This window comes from Candoia aspera, chromosome 8, assembly GCF_035149785.1.
Source record: "Candoia aspera isolate rCanAsp1 chromosome 8, rCanAsp1.hap2, whole genome shotgun sequence".
NCBI classification, from domain to species: domain Eukaryota; kingdom Metazoa; phylum Chordata; class Lepidosauria; order Squamata; family Boidae; genus Candoia; species Candoia aspera.
This window is the reverse complement of record NC_086160.1, coordinates 74665549-74686134: the sequence shown is the minus strand read 5'-3', so window position 1 is coordinate 74686134 and position 20586 is coordinate 74665549. Positions and strand designations below refer to the sequence as shown.

The 20586-nt window shown below is 44.9% G+C and overlaps 1 protein-coding gene across 1 annotated transcript in view; it reads right to left on the bottom strand.

Moving 5' to 3' along the window:
• Window positions 1-20586, bottom strand: part of ATRN (attractin) — a 197649-nt gene that overhangs the window by 6101 nt on the left and 170962 nt on the right. The window contains exons 27-28 of the mRNA XM_063310527.1: window positions 10511-10618; window positions 805-919 (exon numbers count right to left, since the gene is read on the bottom strand). Of these exons, the coding sequence (XP_063166597.1) occupies window positions 805-919; window positions 10511-10618 (223 nt within the window). The remainder of the gene's footprint in view (window positions 1-804; window positions 920-10510; window positions 10619-20586) is intronic.

Genomic DNA, 20586 nt, shown 5'->3' with positions numbered 1-20586 from the left:
TCTAGGAGTTTCTTCCTGCTCTGTTCCCTTGGCCCAGTTTCCTTTTCCTTCAGGACGCATTTGGTCTCTGCTTTCAGGAGAGAAGATGGGGCCATCATCAGTCCAGGGGCAGAAGCTCCTGGAAAAACCCAGCACTGTCTCCAGAGAGACAGTGGCACTATCCTCTACATCGGAGAAACAACTTATACAGTGACAGACATTCCTGAGGTGGGTAATTCAAGGAGAATGTAGTCCTGATAAAGGGTCTCTGCAGAAAACTCAGAAGCTATGAAGAGTTGAACCTTCTACTTGCCCAACTCTGCCCTGGACTTGGTTAATTGCTCAGACCGGATTGGGAAGTTGGAGTGAACTGCTACTTAAGACGTAGCTTTTGCAGAGCCTCCAAAATATCTGAGCAGTAACAGATCACCTGGGTGGATGTCCTGGACTGATTCTGTTCAGGTGCTGGGCATGGCTATATTTAAGCAGAAGTTATGAACATCTATGCATAGTACTATTAGAAGTTGTTTAAAAAGTACGATAAACAAGCTACAGCAGGATGTAGGAAAACATCTCCACACCTAAAAAGAATGTATGACATTACTCTCATTATTTGTGTTTCTAAACCAAGGAATAACCAATGGCACTCATCACACACGTCTGAATGTCCATCTCCAGCTAACAGGATGATTTTCAAGCACAGGTAGCACAGATGGACATAAAGAGAGATCCTGGGTCAAGAATCAGTCATGTTCCAAGGGACCTTGAGAAAGGGAAGCCAAAGGATCCACGTTACGTCATTGTAGGCGGGCCCTGGTGACTTACCTGATTGCCCAGGTGGCGGAATCCCACCTAGGCCTCTTGGCAATCTCACAAACACTGAAAGAACAGCAGCTTTGTTGCCAAAACAGGGTTCTAGAGCAATGGGCTTGGGGACCATCTGTGATAGAGAAAACGAGAGAGCAGGTTAAAAAGAATCGGGTTGCCATCTGCTGACTTTTTCCCCACAGAGGAGATTTAGTCTGCGATCTACAAAGCCGACTGAAAGCTGCAGCACCGACCTACTACAGCAAAGGTGGCTTCTTTAAGGATTCAGGAAAGAGCAGGCTGTGTCCATAGTTCCTCCCACCATACAAAACAGGAGGCATATTTCCCCAGTGCCCTCCTCCCATCAGCTGCTAACTGCGAGGCAAGCTCAGGGCTTCAGGTTCGCATGTGGTGGATTCTCAGCGGAGGTACAAAAACAAGAGCTGGGTTGGCACTCCTCTGCTCAAGAGGTGGCAAATGGGATAAGAGAAGCCTCCTAGTACAAGGAGCAGATGTCATTTCCCACCATTTGGCTTCCCCATTGCACATCAGATGGGTCTACTGGTCCATGAAGGAGCTACAGGCATTCTGGTCCAACCCCAAACCTATCCTGATTCTGGCCATTTCCAATAGCAGGGTTACAAGACGCCCTCGCCCACCCAGAACTGGGATCACTGAACAAATACCGATCCTACTTTTTGATTCTGCCTCTGGAGCTCCTTATACGTACAAAGCTTGGTCTGGTCTTCCAGGCTTTGAGCTGTCAGCCCAACCATCCCTCTCTGCTGTGCGGCGCTAGCTCTCTCGTGGACGCTTCCAAGGCATTTTCAATTTGCGCCAAGTGGGACTTGCGCGAGACCCCGTGGTAGAAGAGGGATGAAAAGGAAACGCCGCATATTCCCAGCTATATTTCATTTTGATAGATCAGCAGCTCACTTTAATGGGGCATGTAATTAAATCGAAAAAGATAATATGGTGCTTTGCTTCAATATCTATTAAAAAGAGCAGCACGCTTTCAGTACAAAGAAGAAAACAATCTTGTTCCCCAAATCTGTAGTAAGGCAAGGCAACCAACGGAGACCTCCTTTTAAGAGAGGGACAGACATACAGACAGATGTAGGCCATGCTCCACGCGTGGCAGTTTTCCGTATCTTGTGCCTTCAAAGCCAGCTCTTTTCTACGCTGCCCTGAATAAAGCAATTATTGCTTATTTCATTAGGCGTGACCCAACGGTGCACTGCTTGGAGGGCAAATGCTCCAGCTAGAGATGCTAAGGAAAAACGAAGAAGAACCACGGTGCCATTACCGTAACTAACGCCTAACAAGCAAGGCAGGAAAAGTCTTTTTACCTGCCTCCAGTATTACATGGGTAAGAAAGACCCCGATGAACTTGTTGCTCCAGAAGTATTTTGCTGCCTTACAGTTAGGGAGCCTGGTATTTTTAACAGCCCAGGTCTTAGCACGTCCACTCCCTGTAGGGTTATGAAAGTTCAAAATAATTCTTTTCTTACAAAAGGAGCAGCAGAGAACAAACCGGCACAGTATTTTGTGCTGGAACTCAATTACAAGAACTAATGGATGCAGCGCCGGGCATCCCCGCGTAATACATGGTCTGCGGTGGCTTCCAGTTTGCCGATAGAGCCGATACAGATATACACCGACACCCATCTCTGGCGGGGATGTTTAGCTGCAATTTCAAAAGGGAAGGAGTGGAGTGTGGTAGGGGGACAAAGAGGAAAGCGAAGGAACGTTGGCTGGAATAGAGTGATCTTCTCTGACAGGAGGCTGTGTTGATGTCTGGAGCATTAAATTTCCATTATACTCAACCTGGAGCAGCAGGTGGCTGCCACATTTTTTTTTTTTGTAAATAAAGGATTATTTGGGGTTGGGGTGGGGGATTTGCTGAGACAGCCCTCAACTGTTGTTAAGCCTCTCTGCCCAGCATCACTTCAGCCCCACGCTATTTCTCAGATATTTTCAATCAAAGGGATCACGTAACTCCCAGGGAATAAGAGAGGGACAAGGGAGAAACCAAGAGGTTCAAGCAATGAGTGACTGCACGCTTAGGCTCCTTATCTCCTTTCTTGTTGTATTTTAACGGGTATTTTTGTCTGCCAACAGCAGCGGCAGCAAACTGCCAGTCAGCACAAGCTGGCAAGTCGGAGAGAACCCATTTTCAGCCCTTGCTTGTTTCTGAGTCTGCTTTGATTCCGTTATGTTTCTTGTAGCATAGAATAAAACAAAGCAGCTGAGGAAGATGTACCTTTCCAGATTTATTTTTTTTTTTAAGCATCCCAACTTTTACTCAGGCTGTAAGCTTCCTTGCTCCTTTTCTAATCTCAAGGTAATTTATGAATGTGTGGAGCTCTCTTGCAAAGGTGAAGGCACTCTGGACCTCAGCTTCCTCTGCCCGTCTTTCAGATAACTACTCCAATTATTGCTTCCTTAATGGAGTACCTGACACTGCAAAACGCAGAGCAATCTCGCTTCCCTGCTCAAGGGGCGGCCTGGCTGCTAGGGTCCCCTCTAGTCTTGGGAGCTACGCTCAGGCCAGCTTTAAGGCGCCCTCATCTGGCTTCAGCCCATCGTTCTGGACGCCAGAGAACTCCACACTACCACTTTATTCTCATATTCATCCAGGCAGTGTCGGTATCTGGATGATATCATAAGCTCATCACGCGCCCAGAGAAATATAAACACACGCACAGAAATGGTAGCAAACATCCAGTATCACTGGATTTGTATGCGGGATAATTTTAAAAGCCTTTGAAAACTGGTGACAGGCCAGGACATTTTTTTTAATACTACTATTAGATCAGTGACTGCAGGGAAACAAACAAACATACATCCACAATCGTCCACAATCAACCCACCCAGCGGTAATGTTATAAGCTGAAGAACAGCTTGGCTGGAACTCATGATGAGCTCATGACGAGCAAGACTTTTTGCCGGTTGCCCCAACTGAGAAATAAGGACCTCTAGGTCGTCTTCCAGGCACCTTCAAGGATATTTCCTTTCTGGATGCCAGCAAAACCTTTTGATGGTTTCAGTCCTTTTATACCGTTATATGCTGTGCTGTCCAAATGCACGTTTGTGGTGTTTTAAAGGTGGTTTTATCTCAAGATATTCTAAAATGTAATATTAATGCTTGCTTTCATTTTCTAATCAGATTTGCACTGCTTTCATTTTACATGTATACAGATCCAATCTCTTGCCTGAGAGGTCTGGCTCCAAGGTAAGTCAAAAGTCAAGGAAATAATAATAACAATAACAACAACAACAACAACAACAACGATGACACCGTGGGATTCAGTGGCCTCTAAATACCCAAGCTTCATTTGGTCTTGACTAACTGGTCTTAGAAGTCCCTTGGAGATGTTATCTAAGATCCAATCCCACAGACTGGAATGGGTGTGTTCCAATCTACTCTCTCCTCCCTCCCTCGTCTTTTCTTCCTAGTTTCAGATTTGGCTCCAGGACCTAAAGTTCTCCAGAGGAGTTTGGTTCACCAGTCCCAGAATGCCCAGCACACATTGACTGGGAATTTATAGATTTGCAGATTCCACACACCTGAAGGGCCTGGAAGGCTGTCACAGACCGACTGATCGCCTCCCGTTCATTCCAACAGAACTTTCACAGGAGGTCTTCTAGACAACACATGTCCTCCATCCACAACCTCTTGAAGCAACTTTCTTTAATTAAAAAGGGATTATTCCAAAGGAAAGGGGTGGGTTGCGGGGAGACTGCCAGCTGCACACATCTGCTGTTGAGTTTCTTGGTACTAGTTTCACAGATAGCCAAAACAGATTGGAATAGATTATGGGATTATATTGTTAAATGCTTCCATTTCTTCCTATAAAACTCAATTCATCTCTTTTCAAAAGCCCTGGGACAAAAGCCAAGCCCCATCTCATCCCCACCACATGTCTGAGCTTCAAACAAAATATAACAGCTGAAGGCATCTTTGGAAGTTCTGCAGAAACAGCCATCCTTCCCACCTTCCCGTTGCTGCCGCAACACACAGTGGTTGGTGTGTTGCAAGCAAGCAAGCAAGCAAATGCTAACTCTATGCCTTCTTATGCTACCCAAAAGTAATTCATTAAACAGGAAGGGTTTATTCCCTTCTGCTGTTCCTAAGATCACACAGGGTCTTAAAATATAGTGAAATTCTAGCAGAGCTAATCGGTTTTGCCTGCTTCGACTCCCTGCACAATTTCCAGCTCCTGGTGTTCAAAAGGCAAAGCATTTCTTTCTGTGCCTTACAAAGCCAGCAGAAGCTGCACAAGCAACACCAAAGCAGCCAACCCCCATTGCCTCGTGTGCGCTTGCGTACTAAATGTCAACCTGCGGCACTCGCGATCAGAAAATTAGCACCCTTGGTCTTTTGACGCTTTGGAAAGGGGTGGATTTGGTCTTGACTTTTCAAAAGGAGGGATGTGTGATCAGTGCGGGAAGTTAAGTCTGATTGACTGGCCCACTTCAAAATGTTCTGCTCTAATGGCAGTTCCAAATGGGACCTGGATTCGCCCTGCCCTGCAGCGGGGTTGGCATCTGATTATGATGCCACTTTCCGGCTTGCAAAATTTAAGAGGCAACAGGAGCCGCAGCAGCCATGCTTTTTAAATATGTACCTTTAGAACAAATTATGCTGCTCCCTGCAGAAGTGTTCAACAGCTTCTTTGTCCCAGAAGCCTAGGGGGGAACCGCCGTATCTAACAGCAAGTAACCCTTACAGCCTCCGGTTCCCATATTAAATGGACGCTTGGTTACTTCCAGCTCTAAAATTTCAAGGGAACCTGTGTACTATTAGAGAGACTGCAGCAGATACATGTTATTTGTTTCTCCAACCTAACAACTGCTTTTCACAGATTGCTAACTGAGATAGAGAACGGAGGGGAGATGAAGAGATGGTGTAACGAGAAGCACTTTGCACCACTGAAGAGAAAATGCCGTGTCTGGAGTTGTTTCTGTTTGGCAACCACTTTTGGGTTATTTGCTTGTGTCTGAAAAAAATGAGGTTTTGACTTTGGGTTTTGATGATTAAATGGTTTGATTTTATAGAAATAGTGTTAATGTTACTAAGGTTTAATTAATGGTATCTGTATAATATGCATTTGTATTGTGTTGGAGAAGAAGTCACTTTCTTTTTCTGTATTCTACCTAATTCTGCACTTTTATAGTTTTTCTTTTAGTTCTGTACTCTATCTTTCCTATATTCCATCATTTGTATTTTAACTATCCTTTGATAATTAATAAAGTTCTTTTTATTAGTACCTTGCACCTTCATTAATCTCAGGCCAAAACCTGGCCATCCGTAGCTGCAACATCTCCTTCATGTGCAAAGGAAAATTCTTCTTGAAATCACTGGATAAAGAAATCTGAGCTCTCCACCTGATTTCCAGGGCAGAGAAGCCACCAAACCTTTCCATTTCAATCTGTATTTGAAATTTGTATTAAACCAACAGATAAGATTTAAAGTTTGCTAATTCCACCTGAAGCCACGGAGAACTCCTGCTAATCACCATGGCTGCTAAACTGAAAAGACACCAGGGCAGACAGTCCTTCGAGCCATCCCTCTCCTGGTGGCTTGCTAAGACATTATTCCAAAAGTTCTGGCTCTCTTGGTAACTGTCTCTGCATAGTTTCTCCAAGATCATCTCTGTGGCTCTCCACAGACCAAGCGCAGTGGACAACCTGGGCTGATAAAAATAATCTATTCCCCACCATTGTACAGGCCAAGCAATTGAGAGTTAATTCTCATAGAAGGTTGGCACACACAGTTATGGTCAACTTGTAGGAAAGTACTGGGACTGTAGTATGGTGGTCTGGGCAGGGTCCAAAGCTTGCTGGGTAGGAAGAAAGAGCAGAGATGCACAGAGAAGCAGAGAGCTGGCCAGAAAACAGCAAATAGGCCAATCTGACAATTATGGAGAAGGCCTTAGATGGCTGCCCCCTGAACTGAGCAAGCCCCATCAAATCTGATGCTAGCCCTTCATCAGTTTGAAGGAGGGTGCTTACAAAAACAAATTGGGATCCTTGAAGATTTTGGAATCCCTTAATCTCAGGCCCAAGAAGGAGACGAATCTCTGGCAGATCCCCTAAATAGTCCTGGATCTGAAATCTAATAAACATTTGCTTTCTTAATCCTGGATTGTGCCAAGAATGCAAACTCTGAAGAAGAGGCAGCAAGTTGTGGGCTTTGGGAAAGACTTCAGTCTCTCCATCCTCCAGCTGATACACAACATAAGAGAACTCATGGAGGCTATGAGAAAAGAGAGCCTTGAAACATCACTAACAAACAGCAGATGGATATTTCAGCACCAAGGCTATCTGGGAAAAGGGCAGTCTGCCTGTCAGTTTTGCATTTTGGGAAAAAGAGGTTCCAAACAACTCGCAAACACTCTGCCTTAATGAATTCATTCATAAATGAAGGCAGGAGCTTTGTGTATTCAACTTCCAAGGTAGTACAGCCTAACCCCTTACTTCTAGACAGGAGATTTGATTCATGCAATTCTGTGTGTACCTTGCTGCCCTACTCATGCTCGGTCAACAGCGGCTTGTTACTGGGAATGGGAGGGAGAGGATACGTCAGCCCCACTAGATAGACCAGACCAGGGAATCAACTCCACAGGAAGGCTAGAACTACTTTTATTGAGATTGGCCACAATAAGAGAATCTTGCAAGTCTGATTGTGCTGGACCTCCTCCTCCTCCTCCTCATATTCCAGTGAACCAGGGAGGCACTTGAGCCATTTCCAAACGTTATCTCATTGTTGTGGACTTAAGACACGTTTCAGTCCCTTTTGCCTAAGAAACAGCTGCTACTAACTTCCATCACGGTCATCTTCGTTACTCTCTACAATAAGATTAGTTGTCACTCACAGGTAGAAGAACTTGATTAGGCCATCAACCCCAGCAGCAGTTCCCTTCTCGATCAGCCAGAGAAGACATGCGTCAGACCAAGCTTTGTCGGTGCATGACGAAATGGTGTCAGGGGAACGACGTCAATGAACCCTCCTCCAGGGCATCATCAAGCCCACTGATCAAGCTGACTCTTAAGAAGGGTGACTGTCCTTGCCACTTATGCTCCCAAACTAATCTGAGATTGCAGGTGAGGCTCTTCCTTCCAACAAGCAGGTTGCCTTGCCCAGAAATACCATTAGGAGGGCTTTGCCAAAGGAAAAGTAACCTTGAGACCTTGGAAAACCCGTGGGGACATTAATATACACACCTGTATAAAAATGAGATGGGTACCTGAGATGTACTTTTTGGACCCCGAAACGCCAAGCACGTGCCAGATGTTACCCCTTCACCTAAGTTCCTCACACAATATTTCACAGTGCGAGGATGTTCGTTCTTTGCTCCTGCCCAGAACTAAACTGTGGATGAAAAATGTTGTGCAAGAGACACTGGACTTTGGTAGCCGAGCCGGGAGATCTAAAGGTATTGCTCCCCTCCGCAGGATATATAACAAATGCAAACTAAATCATATTGGCTCTGTGCACTTGACTTGTGACATGCCTGTCTGAGTACCTATTCAGGGAATATGTTACCCATAAAGTAAGCAGAGCAGAGCGAAGAACGTGGGGGGGCGGAAGCGCCGGCTCCAAATGAGGCTCATTTTGTGCTTTTTACCTCCCAAACTGTGGCATGACTGACAAACCATTTCCCCACTCCCTGTGGTCATGTCACTTCAGCTTCAATCACAGATGCCACCAAAAAAAAAAAAAAAAAAGTTAGAGGATAATTTTAAAAGCAGGTAGAGTTATAACCTCCCTTGCCCAATTTCGTATTCAGAACAATGGCTGCCTGCTTCCATATTAATTATGAACATATGCCGGGATCTCACATCTCCCCAGTCCAGGAAGAAAAAAAAAAAGAGTGGGGGGAGAGGAACAGCGGCAGCTTGTCAAGTTATTCCCCAGAAGGAACGAGAGGAAGGAGGCGGCCACACAGCACATAGCATAAGCAAAGCAGAAAAGCTGCAGCTGAAATGTTCCCAGCGAGGCCACGATGGAAAGGGTGGGGCTCCTGAGGAACGCTGCCTCCCAATACAGTGTGCTGGGTTAGACTCAAAGGGCCCGGCTTCTGAGCCCGACCACCTGCAAATCAAGTATAAAACAACCACAGGAGATGCACATGCCTCAGAGCAGTGTTTTTCAAACACGGCAACGTTAAGACGCGTGGACTTCAACTCCCAGAATTCCCCAGCCAGCATGGCTGGCTGGGGAATTCTGGGAATTGAAGTCCGGACATCTTAATGTTGCCAAGTGTGAAAAACGATGCTTTAGAGCACGTCAGGGCATCAAGGCAGCATCCATCTGCCACTCCTTAAAGCACCCGCAGCCTTGTCCAGGATTCTAGGAAAACGATGCTTTAAAGAGCTGCAGATGGATGCTATCACTGCTCATGGCTCCGTGTGCTCCAAAGCCCCTTTGGGGATTGAATCTGAAGGTGCTGCACAGCCTCCCCGTGGGCAAGACTGACTGTTCTGTGGGGCCCAGGGCCTGCTGCTCATTAGAGGTACTGAAAGTGCAGTGGGGCCTCTTGCTTCCCCAAGGTACGGGAGCAACAGCAGCAGGGACACTTAGCTCTGCTGGCCATGATAGCATCTGGACGTCCTCCTCTTCTCATTTTCTGAGGGATTCTCACACTTGTCAGTGCAAGCCGCTCCTTAACTTCACAGGACTGGGAAAGTAGAGAGTGGCCTAGGCGGGTCGGATTCGTCGCAGGGCTGAAGCCCCCAACCCTGAAGACCGAGCGGAAGGGAATAGATGGTAGCCATGGAGATTTCCTTTTCAGGCTGGGAGTGAGAAGCCCTTTGGGGCAACACAAGGGGGCCTATGGATGGGTCAGGCTTCAGTCCTGCCCAAAACTACTACTGCCAACTGCAAGGCATAATGGTTCCACACAACGTGTGGCCAGAAGCACCCCCAGAACAGCTTTTCCCCAACCGCCAGAGACAAAACACAGAGACAATGCGTTGGCAGACGGTGATCCAAGGTTACTGAGAGCTTAAAGGGGCTCTTCAACTTAGCCAGTGATGGTATCCATCTTTCAAATATGGAAAGTCCAACCAGAAGAGCGAAAACCAGGAAAATTGTTTGAACGCTCTCCTTTCCCCAGTGCAGCATTCGTGGTTGCTCCTTTCCTTCAAGGGCCGGACACCGCCCTACCTGAAGGCCACTTACCTTCTCATGACAAGGATGGGAACGCTTTCTTCCCCTGACGCTTCTTCAGGATCCATCCCCCCTCTTACCAGACTTGTGTTACCGGTTCTGATTTCACCCAAAACAAGGCATCACTTTTTGCTGCAATCACCTACAGCTTAAATTACTTGGCGAATTTGTCTTTTTTCCTTCCCCACCCACAAGGCTTGATGTGGAAGGCTCAACAGCTGCATCTACAGCTCTTTCTAACCAACCGCACTGTTATGTCATACTGTATCCTCCTGGATTACAAGGTATTTAACATATCTTCTTAAAAAGAAGAATTGGATCTTTTTATTTAAACAATATAACCTGAAAGATGCAAATGAGCAGTCTGGAGAAAGGAAACCAGATCAAAAACAAAGCCCATCGGATTTGACCACGCTGATGACTTCTTTGTGGCTAGACTTCTAACATTGCTCTGCTCCCTGCTGCCCATCCTCACATCCAGTCAAGCAAACCAGCATCTATAAATATTAACTATGGGAACAGCCCTCCGATGGGTCAACCCCTCACCTTAATGCTCCCTCCAATGAGATCAGGTGGCTCTTCGTCCGTTTCTAAGGCAACGTTGATGGAAGCAAAGGGGCGGCTGGCCATCTGCTGCATCTCCCGGAGCAATTGCTGGTGAATAAATGCAAGGATGTTAATGCAGTGGCCCAACACATTCAAGGGTCATAGACATTCAGGAAATTGTATGTGAACAAGAGAAAACAGGAGCCGAGGCCAACCTCTGTGCCCAGAATGAAAATATTGCAAATTTCAAGACTAGCATCTAAAGAGAATTCAAATAGTACCTGGCGCTCATCAAAATCCACCCAGCAGCTATTTGCAACCCAAGATGGTTGATTATCTCCTGATTCCTAAACTGGAGAATCCACCCGCAGGATCCAACGTCAAACTGTTTACTAATAGACCTATTTATTCGATAATGTGTATCTGCATAATAATTTGAAGCTATAGCAGAAGGACCTTTCTTCATATGACTGCATTTTTTCAGGGAGAACAGTGCAGCCCTGCTCACAGCATGTGTGTAGGAAGCTGGAGGATGACAGGCCTTCAGATTCATTTTATTAGTAGTAGGTGTCTGTTTAAGGTTTTTCCCAGTAGTAATCTTTAAGTCTTCTCTTCCTGCGTTACAGTAATATTTTATTTATCTAGTAGCAAGAAAGAAAAGTAGGCTAATTGGTGCAAAAAAAACCACCCCGTTTTAGAAGTTGCAAAAATAGAAAAGAATCACAACTATGAATCTACTACCCACAGTCAGTAAAACCACAAGCTCAATATACAAAAGCTGGGACAAAGTCTGCTTTTTACTGGATTCATGAAAGGCCAATGAGGCTGCACATCTACATGTTTCAGAAGGGCTGAAACTTGGGATGGAGAAGGCACCTCTGGTCCTCCCATAAGTGACAGTGGATAACATACTCTAGCACAGCCTTGCTCAACCTTCTGATCCCGGAGGAACCCTTGAAATATTGTCCAGCCCTCGGGGACCCCCTGCCCATGCAGGCTCCAATAGAGGCCAGAAGTTTCAAAATTATGGTATTCGTTTCATGGGCAGGCCTGTACAGATGCACTAACAGTGTTCTTGAACTGAAAATAAAGAATGGCACTTACCATGTGAAGTTGCGCGAATTTGAAGTAATTTTTTAAAGAAATTGTGATCCCCCAGGGAAGCCCTAGGGACCTCTCGCGGAACCCTGGTTGAGAAGCCCTGCTCTAGCAGGGAGACAGAAACAAGCATCCCTGCATGATCCTATAAAAGAGGGTGAATTTTTGCAGGACAAGAGGCACTGTCTTGGGCAGACAAGACCTCAACCTTTGAAATGCTACATGCTAAGACAGGAGGTTTAATTTGTCCCTAAAAGGGAAACCCGGTACATGCCACACCAGATGGATTTTATGTGCTAATACCATAAGCCTGCGATACTCCCAAAGGTTTCTATTCAGAATGCACTGCCAGAAAGCATCTCGTCAGTATAAGTTACTTCTCAAGTAATCTTTTTCTTCTACTCATTAGTGCCATCTCCTATTTTTCAATCTCATTCTCAGAGCATCTCATCTTTTGGGCATGAATATGGTTCTGATCAGAGTTACTACTGTTGGATGAAAGTGGGGTGAATGCCATGACCTTAGCTATTAGGGCAAGCCAGGCATGTAAGAGCAGGAAAACAGACTCAGCAAGGATTGTATACCCCGGACAAAATCAGGGTTCTGTCACCTGTCTCGTTCTGGGAAACACAGGTTGGCCAACAAGACTGATGCTATTACTTCTACTCCATGAAGTTCAACTTTTCGTCAAGAGAAGCAAGTCTGCAAGTGATCCTAGCCTTAGAAGGAGATTGGGGTGGTGGGGTGGTGTACCTTGGAACAAACAGGTCTTGCTAGACAGTCCTCAGATCAAGGCACAACTAAAATACATCTGCACTTTTGTTTTGACAACAAGCGAGCGTCTGTCCATGAAGTCTCACAACTGACTTTGACCGGGAAGATGATGGATGGGTGATGATGATTTAAAAGACAGCATGCCTGCTTCTAGAGCGGTGTTTCTCGATCTCAGCAACTTTTAAGATGTGTAGACTTCAAGTCCCAGAATTCCCCAGGCACCATGCTACCTGGTCTACACATCTTAAAAGTAAGTCTACACATCTTAAAAGTTGCTGAGATCGAGAAACACCGCTCTAGAAAAACATTACTGATTCATAACCTAACCCAATGAATAACCTCTGCCCTGCATGAGAAAAATCTGCTAAAGAGATAAAAAGACTCAAGCTGACAGTATCGACGTTTCCTTCTGCTTTTTTTCATCTGATACATTAAAAAAAAACCCAACCCAAGAGTTTTCTTTTGCTCCGGCTCACTTCATCCTTATTCTCTCCAATTCCTGTTTCCTTTGCAGCTTTAATTTTCAAGGTGTGCAGTTGTGTAATTAAATTGCTGCTTTTGTGGACAGTTAAAGGAACAAGAAGCAAGATACGAATCAAGAATTCAGGTAAACAAATCCCTCTTCTTGCTTCTTTGGCTTCATTTTCATCCCTCTGTCAATGGTTGGGAGGTCAACAAACTTCATTTTCCCTCCCAGCTCAGGACTGATGCACCATCCAGGCTAGTTATAATGAAAGAGCAGCAGGACAGAGGGGCAGAGAAAGCATTCACTCGCGTAAGGTCAGCAGGCTTCCAAACCCATCGGATTCATGTGCATTACAGTATGTTGGAGATTAATGGCCACCATAAATAACTAATGTCCCAAAGGCCAGAAAAAGATCAGAACCTGAAGAGCAACACGTAGAGGTATTATAGTGGGCTAGATACCAAACTGGTCTGTGGCCACTAAATGATGAATTCAGAATTTTTCTGTGAGTTATTTCAATGAAGAAATCATTACACTGAAGGGTATAGTTCTGGGGGCTCCTGGGAATTTTTAATTGCAAAAAAATGTCCTTTCAGTCAGCCCATACTTAGCTTTACAAAGAAGTCACCTGGGCCAAAACAAGTTGCCCAAGTAGAATCTTCTGCTACTTTGGGTGGTGGTGGTGGTGTCATGATACCTAGTTATATATCTCCCCCAAGGGCTTAACAGGTGTGATGGTAGTCTTGATTTGGTGTCTGGGACCGGTAGGGTGGAAGAAACTCCAGCAAGATGGAGCTACGTTCTGTGCAGAGGCCTTCAGCAAGGAAGTTCTATCAATAACCCTTGGCCAGGTTGCATTCTCCTGGATTCAGCCGGCTTTGGCTGGTCCATCAATTGCAGTCTGTCCTAGGCCACAAGGTTCTGATGATACAGATTCACGTTTTGACCATCTGGTTAGCTCATGGAAATTCACTTTACATGTGGCTGACCTTGGAGATGGCCCCCAAAGCTACAGAATGCAGCTGTCTCCCTGCAAATCAGCAGAAACTGCCTTCACAGTGGAACTCTTATTCTGTGGGAACTGCACTGTGGGCCAACAAGCTTCTGGGCCTGATGCAAGGTGCTAGTTCTCACCCACAAAGCCATTTATGATTTGGATCCTTGCTTCCTTCAGGACCATCTTCTCCAGGGGAATCTGGCCACCAAACCCCTGCTAGCCAATAGGGAGCACTGCAGGTTCCCAGCCTGCTGGTGACAAGGGGGTGGGGGCCTGGTAGGTGTCCTTCTCAGTTGCAGCCCCCTCACTCTGGAAAAGCTTGCCCGCTGAGGTCAGGGTGCACTGAGGGCCATGGAAATGGCCTTGAAAGGAAGATTCAGGAGCTGTTACAAGAACAACAAGGGCAGAAGCATTCCTAGAGTTCTGACATAGGAGATAGTATTAGGAAGAGGCTCAGGCTGGCTCCCTCCCCCACAACTTCCTGGGGTATAAGAGGGAGGAAAAGGAAAAAGACTTGCAAGATTCTGTTACTGCTGCCTATCTCGAAAGTTCTAGTCTTCCTGATTGGATCTACCTCGTAGGGCTGACAGGATGGCCCCTATCCTGTTAATATCCAGGCAGGGTTTTTGTTGAAAAGAGCCCCACTTGAGTGCTGTGAAATGTAATCATGGATTCTTTGTTATGTTTTTAAGGCAGTGAGCCACACATAATCTACAGAATTGGCTGCATACAGAGGTTGCTAATAGTCACTCATCTGGCTGATACACCATTGTCGGTAGATCCCCAATCTCCGATACCCTAATAAAATAATGCCTGCAAAACTTTAAAATTGCCAGACATAAGCCATACGGTGGTTCAGCAGATAACACCTCCAAAAGTATCTTAAAGGGTAGCTTCTTACATAAGCCAAGAAGAAAGAAGGTAACACCCATTCAGCAGTCCTGGTGACACAACCGAGATTAGACCTTTGTCTAGATCAGTACTACCCATTTTTTGACACCTATTGCTGGAGATGTTCCTGCAGTTGCCAAGGAACTGTGTTCTTAAAATGCCTGTCCTGCTCAAGAAAACCTTATAGAACCCTCCTCTTCTTCTCCTCACTGTTTACCTGCACCGTTTCTCCTAACACTTTTCAGTAATATAGAGAAGGACCAGCTCAGTTACCAACCTTAGCTGGACCACTGCCACATGCGGCATTCCCCGCTAACTCTACGGACACTGGTGCATTTGGACCAGCAGGCCAAAGAGGCACCCGCACCAGGTTTTATTATTTATTTTATTCAAATTTTTACAGCTGCCCAACTTCAACCCAAGCCTGCTCAGACTCTTCTATGCAAGCTAGGAGCGCTAATCTAGAGGCTTCCTTCCAAGCCAACGTACCGTTCCTCAAATCCCACCAAGCAGGTGCATCTGTTTCTTTACTTTTTTTCTGCACAGTGTTGCTCAGCCTGGAAAGGAATAACACGATGGGTGTGTATGCCCCTATGCAGGCTGAACGATACATGCCACAGCTTTACACACAATGATACACGCCACAGCTTTTTTACATACTATCTTCTCCTGGGCATGTCTGTCAGTTTTCTAGACCCACATCTTCTTCCCCCTCTTTTCAGGATGGAGAGGAAGATGTTGGCCTCTCCTTTGTCTACTTTTATCAAGACTGTCTGGACTCCAGGGAACTCCCTGGGGTGTTTTTCTTCTCTACTTTTTGAAAAGGTCATTCCAAACACCGAGCAAGGAGGAGTGGCCCTTCTTTTGGATGTGGAGAACTAGGAACCAGGTGGTTTTCATTGGGCTGTAAGGTCAGAGGTATCTCTCTCCTCTACTTGGCACAAGAGAATGGAAATGCATCCCCTGAAAAACATTGAATTGTGCAACATGCTTGATTCTCCTTCCCCCCAACTCCTCCCCCCCAACTTTCCTTGCTACCCTCCCCAAAGGCCTCTTTTCCCTCTACTTCTTCAGTTGCCTCTCTTCTCCCCAAAATTACCAACCTGATCCGTACTACTCATATTCTCCCTGCCCCAAACAGTTCCAATATTCCTAAAATATTCTGTCATGAGACCAGAACAGTGTCCATGTCTTTCTTCCAATTCTGTTCCTACTTCCAGCCAACCCATTCCTCTCCAGCTGATCATCCACCAGTGTCCCAGTCTTCTGACTGATTGACACCATTTAACTACCCCTCCCAAAACTAAAGCTAATTCAGTTCCCTTGGTTTCCCTGCCTTTGCAATATTCCTCCTTTCCTTTTTTCCACTGGATCTTATGGTCCATTTGCCTGTCCCTCTGCTGTTATTGCCAGCCCTCCTCTTTGTATAGGCATTCTCCATACCTGAGAAAGTGGTTTCCTTATCTCAAATTTCTATTAACTGATCACCCAAATGCTGTGTTAAGTTCCCCTGTTCCCCTTCAGCTCCCCACATCTGTATATGGGGCCTCTCTCTGCCATGTGAACTCCTATTATCTTTCTTTGTCTGCCTTCCTCCTATCTCTCCTTGAGGCCAGAGGTCCCAGACCAATGTTTTTGAAGGCATCTACAGTTAGAACTAGTTAACACTTAACAGTTAACACTTCTGAGTACTTCCAACATTCTTCTCAAGAAATGGATCCCTCGTTCACGAAATTATGGCTTTAATCTTTAAGCAAGTCCTAAACAATGAAGTGCAAGTTTTTGGAGCACACAGGAAGCCATGTTTAAAGATACATATATGTGACAGAGGCACCGGTGGTATAAGCCCCAATGACTCCTTGTCTGATGATGTCACTGTGCAAATGACACCAATTATGCCTTTTGCTGCGCAACTGACACAAATTACATAATTCACCTAATTTACGCAATGACACTACGAGGCATATGATGTTGTCACTTGCCTCCTTTGTCTCCCCATCCCCATGGATAGAGGAATTATGGGATTAGGGTTGGGGTTAGGCACCAGGTGGAGAAGACTGGTCCGGAGTCTAAGCACGTTGTTGCCCTGTGCTCTAAATGACGGAGGTAGGAGCACCCCTGATTCTGAATCAAGAGCAAGTCATTCCACCATGGTTCATGGTAGAACTCCCATCCAAAGTTCTCGCCCAGAACTTCTACAGCCAGCACCAGTAAGAAGCACTGAGCGTTTGGTCCACAGGATTCTTAATCCGTGCTCTGCCAACAGCCTGCCGTTCAAGAAGTGACTTGAGAACCCAAACCCAGGCACCAGACCTCCTATTTTAGCCTCCTCCTTTGAAACGATGTTTAGCAGATTGCAAACTGAAGAAAGCACAAAGCAGATTGTTGGGTTGCTGCTCAGTAATTGTGCCCTTCAGCTACCATAAAACGCTTTGTCTAATGGCTGTAAAAAAAGCCAGAGCAAGCTGTCCTGATAAATATGCCTGAAATAAGAATCAAGCAGAACTCATTAACTCCACAAGGAGTTGAATATTCAGACAATCAATGCACCCACCCATGAGGTTACTTGGACACATCTATACAGCTTTCTCTGCCTTCAAATTATAAGACAATGCAGGCCTGACAAACACAATGTTTGAAGTGGGCTGAGTCATGCCCAGGATGGATGGCAACGATCCATTCATAAGATTAGAACATGATGAGGGCATCCACTCCAAGGAGACTGCAAATAAGGCCCTAAACAGCAGCTCTGTTAAGAAGAATATAAGAACTGTGTGAAGCCGCCAATCAGTCTAGCCTCCCTCGAAAATCAAGCTTTTATTTAGTGGATTAGCTTTAACATGTTTTTCCTCCAATTATTTCTTAATTCAGTGACTACCTGAGATGACATACAGTAAAACAAGAGTATCATTCTTTCTATATGGCAACAATTGGGGGAGGTGGGGTCATCTAAAATCAAAGAAAAGCAGATCTCCCTGGGATGGAATTTCCACAACAAGGACCTTGTTATGCAAGAGAGCCGGACTTGACTCCCCATCGCCCACCCGGCTTTAGGAGATGGGACTCCCTCAGATGACAAACCCGGGCTCTGGTTAACGTCACACAGGAGGACAGGGCCTTGATCTTGGCTTGGAAAGGAGGAGGCATGGAAGCTCTTTCAAAACTGGTGTTACATGAAGTCCACATAGAGCCCTCTGCAGTAATCTGGATATGAAGAGACTAGGCCCAGACAACTGTGGCTGTGTATTCCGTGGTCAGCAAAGGATGCAGCAGGACAAAGGTAGTGTCCACGGGAACAGAGACAGATCCAAGAAGACTTGGATATTTGATCCTTCAGAAGGAACATAACTCCATCCGAAGCAGGCTTGCACCTGTTATACTGTAGGCTGCTGATCAAGTATTGATCATTGTCCATACTAATATTAGAGGCAAGAGAGCATTGTGTTTTTCACCTGCTGTATTTTTGTTGATATTGTTGATCTTAATTGTAATTTGGGTTTTCTTTTGGATTTATTGGTGTATGCCATCCAGAGTTGAGATCATGTGAGTTGGGCAGCCATATAAATCTTATGAATGAATGAATGAATGAATGAATGAATGCTTGCTCTCATAGAGGAGATTCTACTGTCAACTACTTCCACCTCAGCTGGCTATCCAGAAGCAACTACAATAATTTAGGTTGATAGGAAACTGCAACCGTATTTTTACCTGTGTGTTCTACAAGCTTAAGCCACAGAAGTTACATGAACAACGAGCAAACATGGAATGAGCATCTCAATCTCCTTTCTGAACATGCTTTTAAGGTGGCAGTGTCATTTCAAAAGTGCTTTATTGACTACAGAACCTCAATCTTGTCTGGACTAAGCAGGATCCAGCTCCTTCTCTGTCCAGGAAGTCTTATATTTCCCAGCCTTTTTGGCATCATTTGAAGAACAGGGATATGTTAGGTACCATCAACAGACAATGGGACTGAATCCCATTATTCTACCATTATTCTTAGAGCTTGAGATAATTTTGAACTGCATTTTGGTCTTCTGTAACTCTCCATTTTTTTTTTTTGTCACAGAGAAAATTTATTGTTTTCTTGCTTTTAATACATTCCTTCTACATCTTCCCCTAAGTCATAAATAAAGCATTATTCTCAGAAGATAGTCTATGAGGACTATTTTTAAACCTTATGGGCTTTATGGGTTAAAGAAATGGACTCAAAATAACAAATGCAACTGAACAGACACAAAGGCAAAATTCACAGGTATAGGATAGGAAAATACCTGGCTTGGCAATAGAGCTTGTCAGAAACAACTTGGAACAATAATGGATTGCAAACTGAATATGAGTTTTCAGGATGACGTGGCTGCAAAACAGCAAATGCAATTTTAGATTGCATCAACAGATGTAAATTTTCCAAATCATGGGAAATAACAGGTCTGTTTTATCCTGTGCTGGTCAGATCCCACCTTGAGCATTCTGCCCACATTTTTTAAAGCTATACACAAACCAGAACCATGTTCAGAGAAGAGTGATGAGGATGACCAGAGACTAGAAATTAAGTTCTACAAAAAGAGCTGGAAGGAACAGGAAATGTTTACTCTTCAGAAAAAGAGTAAGGAACACAAATGCTGGGCCTGAATGCTAACACAAAACCTTTGTATCCAAGCGGAGGCTAGTTAAGTCATCTCTCAGGGATGATTTTATTTGGATTCCTGCACTGAACAAAGGGTTGGAGGGCCTAAATAGCTCTTTCCAATTCATCCAGAGCAGTGTTTCTCAACCTTGGCAACTTTAAGACGCGTGGACTTCATCTCCCAGAATTCCCCAGCCAGCATGGCTGGCTGGGGAATTCTGGGAGTTGAAGTCCACGCGTCTTAAAAGTTGCCAAGGTTGAGAAACACTGATCCAGAGGGTGACAGGCATGAGTGGGGTGAATGATCATATGGCAAACTTTGAGTGCAAGTGTAACATTATCAGCAGGGAAGCAATGTTAATCGCTTAAGACTAAATGGGAACTGTCAACCCAACTGCAGGATTTAGAAAACTAAAGCCCATGTTCTAAGGATCTGATACAATTTCTGCAACTCCTAAGGTCTCAGAAAGCCTCCTGTGTTGTTCCTCTTGGCCTGATTTTTTTAAGAATGGATTTCTTAAAAGGACAGTGTAATTTAAAGAGGACAATGCCTCTTTAAAACAAATGTTCTTATAATGTCCTATACAGGTAGTCCTTGCATAACGACCACAATTGGAAAAGGATTTTGGTTGCTAAGCAAAGTGGTCATTAAGCAAATCTGACCTGATTTTACGACCTTTTTTGTGGCAGTCATTAAGCGAATCACTGCAGGCGCTAAGCAAACCACGTTTGTTAAGCAAGACGCAGTTCCCCATTGATTTTGCTTGCCAGAAGCCGGCCGGGAAGATTGAAAATGGTGATCGCGGGCCACAGGATGCTGTGACAGCCATAAATGTGAACCGGTTGCCAAGCACCCAAATTGTGATCACGTGACCGTGGGGACACTGCGGCGGTCATAAGCACTTACCCCTTATGAGAGGATTGCCTACAGACGCAGACTTTGTATGGGTAAGTATAGTGCAATATGGAGCTCATTTATACAAAGTACATCATGTTTAGGGGAAAGCAGGATGGTCATATAATTGTATTAGAAATCAATATATAGATTTGCACCATATTTGCATTAGATAAAAATACATAGAATTGTAACTGTGTACTGTTGTAATGATATATTGTTTACTTATTTTCCATCCCACCTTTATTATTTTTATATATAACTCGAGGCAGCGAACATACCTAATCCTCCTTCCGCCTCCTACTATAGTTCCTATTTTTATTTTACTTTT